The sequence below is a fragment of the Callionymus lyra genome, chromosome 6, assembly GCF_982586985.1.
Source record: "Callionymus lyra chromosome 6, fCalLyr1.hap1.1, whole genome shotgun sequence".
Lineage (NCBI taxonomy): Eukaryota > Metazoa > Chordata > Actinopteri > Syngnathiformes > Callionymidae > Callionymus > Callionymus lyra.
Genome location: NC_141823.1, coordinates 33,278,772 through 33,293,956, shown reverse-complemented (window position 1 = coordinate 33,293,956; position 15,185 = coordinate 33,278,772). Strand labels below are relative to the sequence as shown.

Sequence of the window (15,185 nt, the reverse complement as noted above, 5' to 3'; positions counted from 1 at the left end):
CACAAATCTTGAGGGGGCATTGTGCTGTTACTTACTTACTTACATGTAAGTTTGAGGGGGCACAACATTTATTTGAGGGGGCCAGGCCCCCTCTTGCCCCTGCCTAGACCCGGCCCTGTGTACAACAAGAGTCGTGCCTACTGGAGCACCATGTGGGAAAAGTGTTCGTTTATATTGAAAAATGACTTTGACTGATCCTGTGCAGCAAAATCTAGTCCTTGACTCAGATTTAACAGGGAATCAGAAAAGACTCATTTTATTTTATGGAACATTTTCCAAACTGAAGAATATAAACATACAAAAGTGTTTACCTGTGTGGTATTTTATTAAAAGAACTGTATATTTGAAAATCTATTACATTAGCTAGTTCTTACAATTATTTATTTTTTAACTTATTCGCTCTCATGTATTTGTCTCCCTTGTTTGTGTTGGCTGGAGTACTCGATGTCTTCTCAATGAAAGACGATTGAAGGACGCCTTGTCAGTTTGTCACGATGACTCACTGAGATCTGTCGAGGACTCAGCCATGGTATGAGTCAGCCCTGTTTCCTGTCGAGCCTGGCGTGACCACGGGTCGCTGACTCACTAGGACACATGAATCAACTCCCCCACTGTTCGTGCTCTACTGCAGCCATCCTCGCGTCTGTGGCAGATATTACCACTTTTATGTTCAACTACGAACAGTGCGCGTGTTTCTGCCTGTGAATAAAAAACAACTCCTCGGTGTTCGAGCGGATTCGTGAAGGATTGAAGAGATTCGGGTCTGTTCGGCGAGTGAGTCATTACTTTAGCGTCATCCCGGACATGACGTCATACAGCGGCAGCAATGCATTGAGGGAGAAGTAAATAAGTGAGCTTATTTTTCTTATAGTAACAGACGGAGAATCGTCGCAACCGAGCGGACACACACTATTTTACAAGTCCATTTAAACGTAAGTGGGTCTACAAGGAGAGATACAGGGAGAACAGGAAGAGAATAAAGGGGAGATTTCGAAACCGTCATTCGAGGTGATCCAGTCTTCGTTCCAGGGAGCAGTTCGGACACGAAGAAGTGAAGCTGAACGACTGCGATCGGTCGTGTTCACGTCGATCTGAGGGACTCGAACCACCTCCGAACACGACATGAACGCTGGAATGAAGGACGACTGTGGTATGTTGACATTTACACCATTACACGTCTTTTGAATCCCGTCACAGTTGTGACTCTCACTCGTGTAACATTGGACTTTATAGTGACGCTTTAGATCCACAGTGTGACAAATGTGACGTTTACGGTATGTTAGTGTTGTTTCTCGTTTAATCCACACAAAAAAACGGTCAATAAATCAAAACAAAAGCCCAGTCTTTCAGGACGGACACATTCAACAACGCGAGAGTGTTTGTTTTCCTGAGATGTGTGGAGCAGACGACTCTTGAGATTCGACTGAATACAATTCAAAGAATTAAAAAGGTTGTTATATTTAATATATAAGTAGTTTGTCTAATCTACAATGTTTGACCTGCGACCTGGTTTAGAGGTTTGGGGATGGGCAGTGTTTATGGTGAAGAAAGAGGAAGGAAAATAAAGATTTAAAATCAAGAGCTTCTGGTCCTGATCGATCGGAGCATCCTACTGGAGGGAAGTCGTTCTGTTATGTGACGGGAAGGGTCAGCTTCACACTCAATGGATCTCCTCCATTTACAGTGAAAGACCTCATGGTGATAGAGACACAATGAACCAACAGTTAATAACGGTTCAGATATCGCGGAAATATAGTTAACTTCTTTAGATCGTGCCATGTTTTTTGTGTGTTCCTTCAAAAGGTTATTTGGCTATGAACCAATATAATTAAACTTTGTACAGAAAGAACAAGAAAACAACTAATTATTGATTATTCATTGTGTAATATAGACATTCACTTAATTAATTTTACAATAACGTTTTGTGTTTTTTTTTTATTCTAAAAAAAATATTGCTACTCTTAATTTGGAAGGTGCTATATAAGTTTTCTGCTGACATTGCTGTCATTGTGTTTCACTGAAATTGTAGAATGACCTGCTAATGTTTAGACAGTGTTCGTAGATGTGGGAAATGGGTGTCATGGTGCTGAAAGGTAAAAATCTACTGTCCACGACTTTACGTATCAGAACACAGCGTCAAGTGCTGTCTTCACATAGCTAGTCCATTAGAAGATTCAACATCAATCTTTTTTTCTTTACAAAAAGATGGATCTACATTCAGTTAATTCATTCTTGACTACAACCCATCAGCAGACTTTCTGTATTAAAAATCTGATGTTTTTCCTTTGAGGTCCATGCAGTAGATCTTCCTGCTCTAAGTGTGTCTATTTCTTCCCAAGTAGAGGTTGTATCTGAAGAGGGCGATGTCATGGGCTTCCCACCAATTGATGACATCGACATACATTCTAACCTTGACGGTGTATTGATGGCCGCAAGAGCAGGGCAGAGGAGGGATAAAGAGCTAGCTAATCAGCTGCCGACGAAACGGCGGAATACAAGGAGCGTGATATGGATGCACTTTGAGCGGCTGGACGACGTGGGTGCCGTTCAGTGTCGGCTCTGCAATAAAACGATGCAGTTTCCATCCGGCACCACATCTAATCTGCACCGGCACATGTCGAAGAAACACCCGTTTGTTTCGCTACAAAAAGGTGCAAATGCCAGATGCGTGCAGAAGAGGAGAGCTGACAACCCTGAGGAGGGGGTCTTCCAAGGTGAGATTTGTAATTTCCAGGTTTAAAGGCAATACATTTTGGCAATTTTTGCAGCTCAATCTTTCACAGAGATCTGGCCAAAAAAATATTAATTGTACTTGTTCTGTCTTTTTTTTATATAAGTGCAAGTGCAAGTGGGAGATGACGGGACGAGCGCCACAAAAAGCTCCATCAATGATAACCAGATTGACTCGGCCATTAAGGACATCTTCGAAGTAACACAAGGAGGTACAGCAAGATACAGCGTAGATGAGGGCATGAGTGGTCATCACCCATCAAGTCAACACAGGAAAATACGGAGTGCAATTTGGAGTCTTTTCGAGCGGATGGATCACCTGGGCGCTGCTCGCTGTCTTTTATGCAACAAAAAGATCACTTGTTTCAACGGAAGCACGGGTAACCTTCACCGACATATGTCCAATAGACACTCGCAGGTTGTAAACTTTAGCCTGGGAAGAGAAGAAAACACACACCTGGAGACATCTGACTGCAGTGAAGAAGGAGGTAAGGAACACCACATGTGCAATACTAATGCAAAACATAGCAGTTAGGCAAATAATTATCACATTTAACAGATTTAAATATAAAGCTGATCATTTGGCTGCTATCTGCAACACTCGCACAATGTAAAAACAAACAATGGTAATCACAGAGCCCTGGGTATTTGCTCATACAGCTAATCTTTTTTCAATAATATTAAATCAGTGTTTTCTCTACAAAATATTTCCCAATGAGCTGCTTATTCTAAACAAATTAAGCAAGTTCAACAGTCTTGTTCATACAGAGCGAATGTTTCCATCTATAATTTATTTGCTCACTTTTTTAGAAAAAAAAAGTTCTTCATGATTCAGGGGAAAAATCGTGTTTATTCTTTTGTTTTCTCTGTCTAGTGGAAGTGGCCATTGACTCGGAGGCAGGCAACGACACCATGACCGACAATGAAGTCGACATGAATTTGGCTGGTGATGGAGAACTGGAAGATTCTGAAATAGATCAAGCAGACCAAACAGAAGACAATGAGACAAGCGTTGACCTCACAACAACGAGGAGGCGGAATACAACCAGCATGATTTGGGAATACTTTGAACGCTGGGACGATGTGGGGGCAGCCCAGTGTCGGATCTGCCACAAAAAAATGCAATTTCTTGATAGCAGCACAGGGAACCTTCACCGACACATGTCTAAGAGGCACCCACAAATTCTTCTGCAGAAAAGGAGGGTGGCTAGTCAGCTAGCGTTTGATGTTGACATGTCTCCTACTCAGGAAGCTAAGGAAGGGATGTTTCCAGGTGAGTGTGTTAACGTGTTTTTAAACCAAAACACTTTTCCCGAATTTCCTTTCTTTATCCTGTTCTAAATCAAACTTTTTCTCTATTAGTTGATGTGCTGCTCGGAGATGAAGAGGCAAAAGCATTCAACAATGGTGAGATCCATGCCGGCGCTAGTGATGTTTTAGAAGCAGTAACTGCTCCATCCCAAAAGAGAAAAGTGACAGCTCGTAGACCGATAAAGCCACTCGGGAACACACGAAGCACCATTTGGCGTCTGTTTGAGCGCATGGATCATCTGAGAGCCGTTCGGTGCCTGATGTGCAAGAAAATGATTTGTTTCAACGGAAGTACAGGAAATCTGCACCGGCACATGTCCACTAGACACGCTGATATCTTGCTACATTCACCCAGGAAGCCACGCTCCAATTTAAAAAAGGAATTAAACACAAACATGGATGCTTCTGCACTCTTGGAAACGGTTGACATGCACGAGCATGGAGGGCTTTTTGGTGAGCCACACTTTTTATATCACCTTTTGTCTCATGCAAATTCAGCTACTTTTCTGTATCTGTGTTGGTTGAAGAATACAACATTGCAAATTGTATGTACGCTCTTACAACACTCTAACAATGTTGTCTTGCAGAAGAGAGTCAAGTATTACAAGTGCTGACTGGAGAGCGGCAGGACTTCAGAAGAGAGTGTGAGTTGATAGAAGCTCTGAGACGAACACAGAGGGAGGAGGCGATGGCTCTGGAACATCGGCGGGAGCTTCTAGAAAAGCTACTGTCTGTGAGTGCGCGAGAGTCTGCGGTGGAAAAGGCCCAAATTGAATCACTAAGGAGAGTGCAGCAAGAGGAAGCTGAAGACCTTCAGCGCCTACGAGAAGAGCTGAGGATGGAAAGAGATGAGCTGGACAAGAAATGGGAAGAACTTCGGTTGGCAAAAGAAAAGCTGTTTTCAGAACAGCATGCCTTCTGATTGTGGAAGAATCTCTGATATGAAAGCATTTTTGATGCTCAAAACGTTACATAAACGGACTGTCGCCTGAAGACACTGAGGTCGTGTTGCTGATTTTAAAAACAAACCTTCTGTTTTATGACAGATTTAGAATTAGCAATTTTGTTGTTGGTGTTTAACATAAAAAGGATGTTGACAAAAAAACTTGTCTTTTCTTTTTACTGGGAGTGGACAATCCCTCGTAATTTCCTAAGGACAAATAAGATATTCCTATTTTATCTGTGCCGTGTACATTATTGAGCTCACAGTTCCCTGGAGGCATTTATTCAAACGAAGGGCATCTGAGCTGGCTTATGATGCTGAGCAACATGGAAGGAAAGCCAAGATATGCCAACTGAAAGTCACCTACAGAGGTTTTGTGGGCAAGTCGACTATCTGGCTATTCAAGGAGTTCAAGCTATTTAATTTAATTTATTTCATTATTTTAGTTCAATTTCATTTATGCTGTATGTCTTAATACATGCATATTTGACAGTAAAAATAACTTGAACTTGAAGGCCGAACCATCAAAGCCCTCTCCCGATCAGCTGAGGAAAAAAAGTTGATGGCATCTTGTGACTCGGTGCGATCATGCCACCTCCATTCAGAGCAACAGTTTAACACACAGTGAGACCTGCCATGATGTATTTATAGACTGACAAAACGACAGAGGCAGAGATGAAGAGAGACCAGTGAGATAGATAGTGCTTGAGGTAGGATAAGGTGGAGAAGGCTGTCATGCGATGGATAACACGACAGGAATATTTATTATTGTCTTGGTCTTTTATTGGATATCAACTTCCTTACAATAATAAAAATGGATTTGAGGCACTTGATTCAATTTGACAGATTGTTGTGAAATCGTATTTTACTGACTATCTCCGTATAAAAGGATAATTACAATACCAGAAACCTCGAATCCTTGGTTTAAAATCTATATATTTTTTCTTTTTAAACCATTTGTTTGTTTAATGATTTATTTGGGTCAGAAGGAACTTTAAAGAGTAGCATCTTTGTTTACGTTCGATTGTTGCGCATGCGTAAAATATTATTTTTCCTGAAATTAATCTCGCAGGCTCAGAAAACCCAACTAAATGAAACATAAATGATCCTGTGTGTGAAAGTTAAAGCATTTTAGCGGTAATTGATGACGATAATAGTTGAATAGGAATAATATTTAGTTATGTTATATAGATTTTCTTCGAGAACAAATCATTTAACAACCATCATCGGGAGAAGCGTTGCCTGACAAACCAAACCTAGGGAAAACTGGCGATCGTGTAGGTGGTGAAAGATGGCTGACAGTGGATACGTTTTAGCTCGAAGAAGCGACTCATCTGCATCTGTGTCCACTGTGAGTATGGAGAAGATCTCTTCCCTCACCGAGCTGGAGGACCTGGAGAAGGTTTACCAGCAGCTCTGCGTGGAGGAGGTGGGTTTTCTTTAATCGGTAATAATAGTTGATGGAAGCGTTTGACGTGTACACACTAGCTATGGTCAACCCAACTTCCGGGGTATAATCTCAAACGTAATGTTCATCAAAACCCATATTCGATGCATTTTATATGGTGCATGAGATTTGAGGTATTTAAATTAAATCCGAATCTAACATTTAGATTGTATCGCTATTATAGTCATGTACCTAACTGCTGGTTAAATAAAAAAAGTGTCATGCCTTCGTTTGTCCTTCTGGCGAGTGGCAATGTTCGATCGTCCATCAGTTGTAAAAGCAGCTGGAACACTTCAATTGTGATGAATATACCTATTAAATATCTCCACTTGAACCAGGTGAGAATTAGTTACGTTTGAACAGGTAACCGACGTGAAGGGAGAAGCAAAACCAATCACATTATATTCATTTAACTAATCAACATTTAACAGTCTGCTGCTCTACATCCCCAAACAATTGTGACTAATTGGGTTCTGCTCATTGTAAGCCAACTATATTTTATAAAAAAAATAAAAATTGTTCAATGCACAGTTAACTTCAACCATGTATGAATTAAACTATTAAACTATGCTCCATTTCATGTATTCACTGCCTTGCAAAGGTATTCACCGCTCTTTTGGATTATTTCGTGTTTTGCTGGCTCACAAGGTGAAATTAACATGGATTGTTTGAGGAATTGCATCATTTAATTTACAGAACATGGCCACATTTTTTTTTTATTTTGAAGCGAACAACAAATAGGACAAAATAAGAAGTCAATGTTAACCCACTGAAAGTCAATACTTTGTTGTCATCACAGCCCCAAGTCGCTTCTGATAAGTCTTTCCACCAGGATAGTTGCCCGTTCCTCCCTGCAAAACTGCTCCATTTCCTTCTAGCTGGATGACCTGCGATTGTGAATAGCAACTTTAAAGACTGACCACAGATTTTCTGTCGATTGAGGTCTGGCCCTTTACTAGGCCATTTTCTGTCTATTGAGGTCTGGCCCTTTACTTGGCCATTCCAACTAATGTTTCCCCTTCAACCACAAGTGTTATTTTACCAGTTTGTTTGGCTTCATTGTCCTCCTGGAAGGTGAACCTCTGGCCCAACCTCCAATCATGCACACAGTCGTACATATTTTTCTTAAGATAAGCTCTGTGTTTAGCACCATCCATCTTTCCTTGAGTTTCGGCAGTGTCATGGCAGGTTTGTTGTTGTGCCATGTTCTTTTTATTTGGCTATAAAAGATTTGATGGTGCTCCTTGGTATCATCAAATATTTACATATTTTTTTATCTATCTTTCTATCACTGACTTTTACTCCTCAACTACATTGTCCCTCACTTGCTTGGAGAGTTTGTTGGTCTTCAAGGCAGTGTTCAGTTAGTGATGCCTCCTGCTTAGGTGTTGCAGCCTCTGGGGGCTTTTTAAAAAGATGTGTATATGTGCTGACAGATCACGTGACGCTAAGATTGCAAACTGGTGGACATTATTTCACTGATTATGTGACTTGAAGGTAATTAGTTGCACCAGAGCTTTATGTACATGTATTTCTTATTTCACTTCAATGATTTAGACTACTGTGTTCTGATCCATCATGTAAAATGTAATATAACAAAATGAATAAACATGCAGGGTGAATACACAGTACTATCTATATCACAGTACCTATATATATATATATATATATATATATATATATATATTTTTTTTTTTAACAATCAAATTATCTCTGTGGCATTTCCTATGCAGAAAGAGGTGGGAGTTGAACTGGACAGACTTGTGGGACAGGAGGGAAGCATTCACACCAAGATGCTGGCATTGCAGAGGATGGGGTAGAGTTTCAATTCATGTCACCTTTTGATGGTGAGTGTTTGATTTCTGTTGACATGTGTATCACTTTCTCTTTCTCTCTTGTAGACCGAACCTTCAGCTGATCAGTGGAGATGCCAGCCAGCTGTCGGGCATGATAACGTTCACCTGCAGCCTTGCTGAGAATGTCAGCCGAAAAGTGCGACAGCTCGACCTGGCTAAGGTAATTACACAAATGCCTCTAATGCACATCTAACAATGTTTCAGGTTTGTCAAATGGCTATATGTGTTATATCTAATATATTGAATAATATGAATTTAGAATCTTTCTTCTCCCATCTATTTCTCTTGATTTTTTTTTTTTTTTTTTTGATTTTTTTTTGCAGAAACGGCTCTTCAACGTTATCCAGCGTACCAATGATATTCTGAACCTAAAGTTTTGTACCGACGGCGTTCAGACAGCTCTGCGCAATGAAGACTTTGAGCAGGCAGCGATTCACATCCATAATTACCTCTCTCTGGACCAGTCTGTGATCGAGCTGAGCAGGCAGGGAGAAGAAAGTATGAGGCCTCCTTTTTTAACCTGTTAATATCCTGCTGTTTGCGAAGTGTGATTACGATCGTTCTCGGATGATGTCATTTAATAATATAGTCAAATCAAAGAAAAAGGCTATCATTAGTTTGCAGAGATATTTATATCTGAGGAAGTTTGTCAACTGGAACTGGTTTGTTTCTCTCATAGGTAGCGCAGTGGACGCCAGTCTGGTCATGTTGCAGGAGGCCGAACAGAAGCTGAAGGTCATTGTCGCTGAGAAACTGGATGAAGCTGTCGCTGCTGTAGACCTGGCACAAGTGGAGAGGTTCTTTAAGATCTTCCCTCTCCTGGGTCTCCACCAGCAGGGTCTGGCTCGATTTGGACAATATCTATGTAGCCAGGTTGGTGATGCGTATCTTCCACATTATCCCAAAACACTTCACCAATTTATGAGGGAGGGAAACTTTATAACCACAGTTAATATTAAATAGCACCTTGCTAAGACCATGAATGTCTAGATTTGTTTTCTCAAATAGTTTCTGTTGTTCTTTCAGTTGTTCTTGTCATTATGGATATTTATACTCTTACACTGCTCTATGAAAATGGAGAAAAAAAATGAACACAGAGACACTCTACAGGTCTCCTCCAAAGCAGAAGAGAACCTGATTCTGGCTACAGGGGGAGAGCTGGGGGACAAGAGAGCTCCACTGGTCTTTGCAGACACACTGACACTTTTACTTGAAGGTGAGGATGAGAATTCAGTCATATTTCTGTGGGTTAACTGTGAGTTAACACACTGATTGTATACAGGTATCGCTCGAGTTGTAGAGACCCAACAGACCATTGTAGAGACGTACTACGGGCCGGGTCACCTTTACACACTCATCACTCACCTGCAGCTGGAGTGTGACCAACAGGCGCAGAAGATTGTGGACAAGTTCACAAAACAGAGAGGATTCCACAACAAGGTGAGTGCGAAGCAAGCTCTCTTAATGGTGATCAGAAGTATGACACGCCGATTCCTATTTTAGTTTCAGATTGTCCAGAGCAGCATGATGAAGAGCGTGCCAGGGGAGCGAATTGAACCAAGGTTTGTGTTTGATCATTTAATTCAGTTTCATTTAGTTTAGTTTTTATGGACTGAAATTCTACTTTCTAAAATGCGCAGAGAACTGGATCCTGTGTTGGCAGAAGTCACACTCATGAATGCACGCGCTGAGCTTTACCTGAGGTTCCTGCGCCGGCGCATGATGTCGGATTTTGAAGTTGCAGATGCTCGGAGTGTTACACAAGGTAATCTATAACGCAATTACGACACAAAATGAAATCACTAGTCTAGGGCTGTCTATGGGTCCCATTCATTAAGCCTGAATAAATACCTGTGCAGAATTACACATAAACGTCTCTGCTATGAGAAACCTACTCCAGATTTCTGTGGCACGCAACTGATTCAGATATTATTGAGGAAACATATTTTGTTATTTTAGACTGTTATTGGCCTATATTCTTGTTTTTATTTTTTGTATAAACATTCATATTTTTGTAAAAAATTTTGTAATGTGTAATCCATTGAATTCATTGTAATCCAGTTGATTTCCATACAAACTTCCCCAGGTCCATTTTTGTATTTCTAACAATAGATCGAACAAAAGTTTTTCTATCTTGTATCAAATGTAGATGTAAACAAAAATAATTAATGTTTTTATAATTATGTTGGGGCAAAAGGCATATCCTGATTTCAGGTTTTGATAGAATAAATGTAACAAACATGTTCTTCTTTTCCTGATTTATTTGACATTTCATCAGTAATGATTTTTTTTTCTTTTAGTGTCTAATTTATTGTACTTTTAAAAAAAATTGTATTTCATTCATATTATTTCAATGGTTAATTCTCTAATGCCACGCCAAAAAAAATCTGTGCTGCGTTTACATTGGTAATAAAAGTGTTCGATTCTTGTAATATGAAGTAAACAATGTTAATCAATCTTAGCATTAAGCTCTGTAACTAGCTAAGCTATAAATCAAGTCAAACATTCCGCAACAAGATAAGTCTAAGCTAAACTGTAGGAAATAATCCTGTTTCCTTCGTAGAGTTCAGTCACCTCCGTCTGGGTAATAGATGTTTAATGTTGCTTATCTTGTACATATTTGTTGTTTTAAGAACATCAACAAAACCTGGAGAAGCTGCTGAAACACTGTTTGTTGAGCAGAAACATGCAGGAACTGATTGGTTACTACGTTCCAATGGAGGAGTACTACATGAGAGAGTCCGTCAACAAGGTATTTATTCACAACAAATATATGATTGTGTAGAAGTGTCTGAATAAACATCTCAATAGTTTTATTTGTGGAAAACTATGATGAATGAACTATGACCACTGGAGGATGTGTTGTGGAGAATTATGTATGAAGATCTTGCTCTGACTTTGACTTCACTCGCCATAGGCTGTTGCCATGGACACCTATGAGAAAGGTCAGCTGACCTCCAGCATGGTGGACGACTGCTTCTACATTGTGAAGAAATGCATCAGCAGGGCGTTATCGAGCTCTAGCATCGACTGTCTGTGCGCCATGATCAACCACGCCAACTCTGTCCTGGAGTCGGATTTCAGGTTCTCCTCCTTGTCACAAAATCCTTCTCCGATCATATTCCATGTTCCTGTATTTAGCTCCTGCTCTGCACCTTTGGCAGGGAAGTCTTGTACAACAAACTGCGGCAGGGCTTTCCTGCGACCACGCTTCAGGACATCCAGCGTGGCGTCAGCAGCGCCGTCAGCCTGATGCAGAGCAGCTTACAGCAGGGCAGGTTCAACACACTCGGCATCGAGAGCACTGAAGACGCCAAAGCTGCATTTCTGGTGAGGAGTAGTAACATGCTGGAGTGCCACTCACAAGACCTCCAGAGACTTCCAAGTGGACTCTGTTCTTGTGGACCACTAAGTGCAATTTTCAAAAAGCAAGACAGACACACGCCTCATCACACCCACTCATTATAAGCCAGACCCTTGTATTGTAATTGTAAAATAGAAAATTGTCTTTATTTATTTTATATCATAGAAATCCACAATCATCTTCTGAAACGACTTGTTTGAGCCCCATACAGGCAACCTTGATTGGTGGTTCTAAACTGTGTATGTGAATCTAACTTTCACTTCACAGGTGACTCTCAATAACGTGGAGGTCTGCAGCGACAACATCACAACGCTGAAGAGGAACCTGGAGGTGAGGTGGTCCTCTTTTTGGCCTGATCCACATGATCACATGGCGTTCACCCTAACTCTCTTTCACTCTTCAGAACGACTGCTCCAAGTTGTTCAGTCAGGGCTCGGGTTCTGGGGATCAAGCCAAAATTGAAAGTTGCCTCTCTGACCTTGTCAACACGTCCACCAAGTTCAAAGATCTTCTACAGGTGAAAGACTTGAACTGCTCTTTTCTCGGACATTGCTCTGAACATTAAAGTCAAACTCTAGGTTGTTCATAGAGTGTGTGTGACTCTCCATGCCTCGCGATGGGCTGTTCTGTGTCCCCCCCCCCAAATCCAGCATGCCCAAATCCAAACAAGGGAACAAGCAGTAGAAATTGAATGTCACCTTTCTTTTTGGGGATCTTACACCAGTTCAACCTGTCAAAGGTGTTGGTGGATATTCTCTGAAATGAATGAAAGTATGTAATGTTCAAAAATGTTCCACACTTTTGATGTGAGATTTTAAACGAAAATGAATATACTCCGGCATAGCTACAGAGATTCATGGGTAAAACAAATTGTGTTTGACTTTTACTTACAGGAAGGTCTGACGGAGTTGAACACCACTGCCATCAAACCTCAGGTCAAACCCTGGATCAGCGGCTTCCTGTCCATCTCACACAACATTGAGGAGGTAATACAGACACACACTTGGACAGAGCAAAGTGTCTCACACTCTCCTTCCAGGAGGAGTTCAACGATTACGAAGCCAACGACCCATGGGTGCAGCAGCTCATCGTCAACTTGGAGCAGCTCATGGCAGAATTCAAGGTTTGTAATGTGAAACTTCTTTGTGTTTTGCTTCTATTGTTTTTTAACTTTGTGTGTGCGTCCAGGCGGCCCTCTCTCATGTCATCTACGACAACCTGACCAGCCTGATGACGACCCTGATATCCATCGAGATGGAGAAGACGGTCCTCAAGTGTTCCTTCAGCAGGGTGAGCTTTGACCACCAGGTGGCACTGTGCGCACTACATCGCTGACATTTAAGGGAAAGCTGGTGACTTATTGATGACTCCAGAGGGGACGGCGAGATCCAGCTCCTGGTGTGAAAGCATCTTCCTGTTTTAGCTCCAACTGTCACAACCAACAGCAGACATCTCATCTTTTTCTGTATTTTGTGCTGCATGAAACAAAATTGCTGAGCATGATTTTTTTTTCGTTGCAGCTGGGCGGCCTTCAGTTTGACAAAGAGCTGCGGTCTCTGGTGGCATATCTGACCACGGTGACCACCTGGACCATCAGGGACAAGTTTGCCCGACTGACACAGATGGCCACCATCCTCAATCTAGAGCGGGTAAATCCTGCGCACACATGCAGTTTCCTCAAATGTTTACATAGTACCTTTCCAAAAGAAAACAAGAGGTCATCATATCATTTAAATGTGGTTATTGGTTGGTGGTGGAGACCCACAATTGTGTCTTGATTCTGTCACTCGGGCCAAAAAATATTGATCTATTCTTCTGTTAGTGTGACGTTCACAGGTCTACCAGGTCTGCTGACTGCTACATAGATTTTGAACCATTTGCGATTAGAAAGGCCAGTATAAGTTGACATGGTCAACAAAAATCCATAACACAATTTTTTTTGTCGAGAAACAAGTGCGAGTCAGCAAAACTGAAGAACAGCAGGCATGAAATGGCCGGAAAAAACTATAAAAGTCTTTTTAATCTGAGCACGTTTCCCGGCAGCCCATCCAAGATCCAGAGCATTCAAAGTACATTAGTACTGACTCTTTTTAGTATGTGTGAGTTATTTTACCCGGTGTGTTTTGTAAATATACAGAATTTAAAGCTAACAGAACTTGAGTCCTCTAATGTTCTCCGTACCAGAATTAGTCGGCTAATTGTCGGGACAATCAGATCAGTTAAGTAGAAGGCAGTCTTTACTTGCAGTCTAGTTTGTTCTTTTGGACTCGACTTCATACATCTGATTCAAAGACAACAGATGGGCAGTTTGTCTGATCCTCCCGTCCAGATGAGGGAGCACATGTGTTGCTGACAGTCACTTGTGCGTCCATTCCTCTGTCATATGTCTGTGTTTCTGTGTGTGTTTGTCTTTCTGTGTGTATGAGAGCATTCTGAAGTAGATTCTTGTGTCGTCTGTCCTCCAATAGACTTGTCGTTGTGTGTTGCAGGTTACAGAAATCTTGGACTACTGGGGGCCCAACTCTGGTCCTCTCACGTGGCGTTTGACTCCAGCAGAAGTGCGACAAGTCCTTGCACTGCGTGTGGACTTCAGAAGCGAAGACATCAAGAGACTGAGACTGTGACACTGGCAGTGTCACACACACTTGCCAAAGACATTTCTCTAAAACTCTCGAGGGGATGGAGCGTTTAATATCTGGATTGCATGGGAGACTATTTGTTTTTAAAAGTATGTAAGATATTTAATTAATCAAGTCTGTAATTGAACCTCTCTGTTGGCTCAACCTTTGAACCTGTAACTGGATGTGAGTATGGAGGACACGCCAGGCCCGAGGAGACCCGGGCTCTAGAAGTAATGAACATCAGACCCATTAAAGTGACAGAAGCGGGTCAGACAGCTGATCCACTCACTCAATATATGAATAGCTCGGGGAGTGCTGTGATTGAGGACTTTTAACCTAATAATTTCAGCGCTGCTGTGCAATCCTGCTCTTTCTAATATAATTACACATTTTTCAGCGTTATTCCATGAGAGGCTGGTTCCTAATCTTTTAGAGACTCAACCACAGCCTCATCGAGCAGTGATGCATTTAATTTGGTCCGTTCTCATAATGTTCAGCCCAATTTCTAACCTCAATTCTCTGTGGAGTTAAGCTGCAGGTCTAAACCCGCTCACCTTCGACTGCAGACCCAGGACCACAGTCAAAATACACAAGACATAACATCATGGCCACATGTTTATATAAAGTGAAGTGTTAACCAAGTAGAAGTGAATGATCCAGGTGGTTTTTATATCTTGAACACAGTGTGTTCCTTCTTTTTTTTAAAGCAGTTTAGACTGCTACTGGTCACAGCAGCAACTGAAGCTAAACATCACTAAGCACAGCTGTCTTTGGGAATTCTCTCGGTCCAAAATGAAATAAATGACACCTCAAGCAGTTATGTCACCAGTGTCGCACCTTAACCTGGAAATCCTCCGAAATGAAAGACAGAAAAAGCAAAGGTTCTGACGGAGAACATGAAGCTCACTGTCAG

At 41.4% G+C, this 15,185-nt stretch overlaps 2 protein-coding genes across 4 annotated transcripts; both read left to right on the top strand.

The window, feature by feature from the left end:
- Window positions 1-623: 623 nt before the first annotated feature.
- Window positions 624-5,134, top strand: LOC148078867 (uncharacterized). 3 transcript variants are annotated; one of them, XM_087792876.1, is made up of 7 exons: window positions 624-774; window positions 872-1,150; window positions 2,340-2,714; window positions 2,838-3,218; window positions 3,605-4,003; window positions 4,093-4,494; window positions 4,629-5,134. In XM_087792876.1, exons 2-7 carry the CDS (start codon window positions 1,123-1,125, stop codon window positions 4,961-4,963), a joined length of 1,920 nt encoding a protein of 639 aa, XP_087649002.1. In that variant the 5' UTR covers window positions 624-774; window positions 872-1,122; the 3' UTR covers window positions 4,964-5,134. The 3 variants fall into 3 exon arrangements, with proteins under 3 accessions (XP_087649002.1, XP_087649004.1, XP_087649001.1); XM_087792878.1 differs by lacking the exon at window positions 624-774 and having other exon boundaries at window positions 790-1,150; window positions 2,343-2,714; XM_087792875.1 differs by lacking the exon at window positions 624-774 and having other exon boundaries at window positions 790-1,150.
- Window positions 5,135-6,271: 1,137 nt separating this feature from the next.
- cog4 (component of oligomeric golgi complex 4) lies at window positions 6,272-15,088 on the top strand. Its single transcript, XM_087792873.1, has 19 exons — window positions 6,272-6,413; window positions 8,165-8,247; window positions 8,333-8,447; window positions 8,611-8,785; window positions 8,967-9,160; window positions 9,398-9,503; window positions 9,570-9,727; window positions 9,791-9,849; window positions 9,928-10,052; window positions 10,921-11,039; window positions 11,205-11,371; window positions 11,452-11,617; window positions 11,919-11,981; window positions 12,055-12,168; window positions 12,545-12,637; window positions 12,691-12,774; window positions 12,840-12,941; window positions 13,172-13,300; window positions 14,141-15,088. Exons 1-19 carry the CDS (start codon window positions 6,276-6,278, stop codon window positions 14,273-14,275), a joined length of 2,325 nt encoding a protein of 774 aa, XP_087648999.1. The 5' UTR covers window positions 6,272-6,275; the 3' UTR covers window positions 14,276-15,088.
- Window positions 15,089-15,185: the final 97 nt, after the last annotated feature.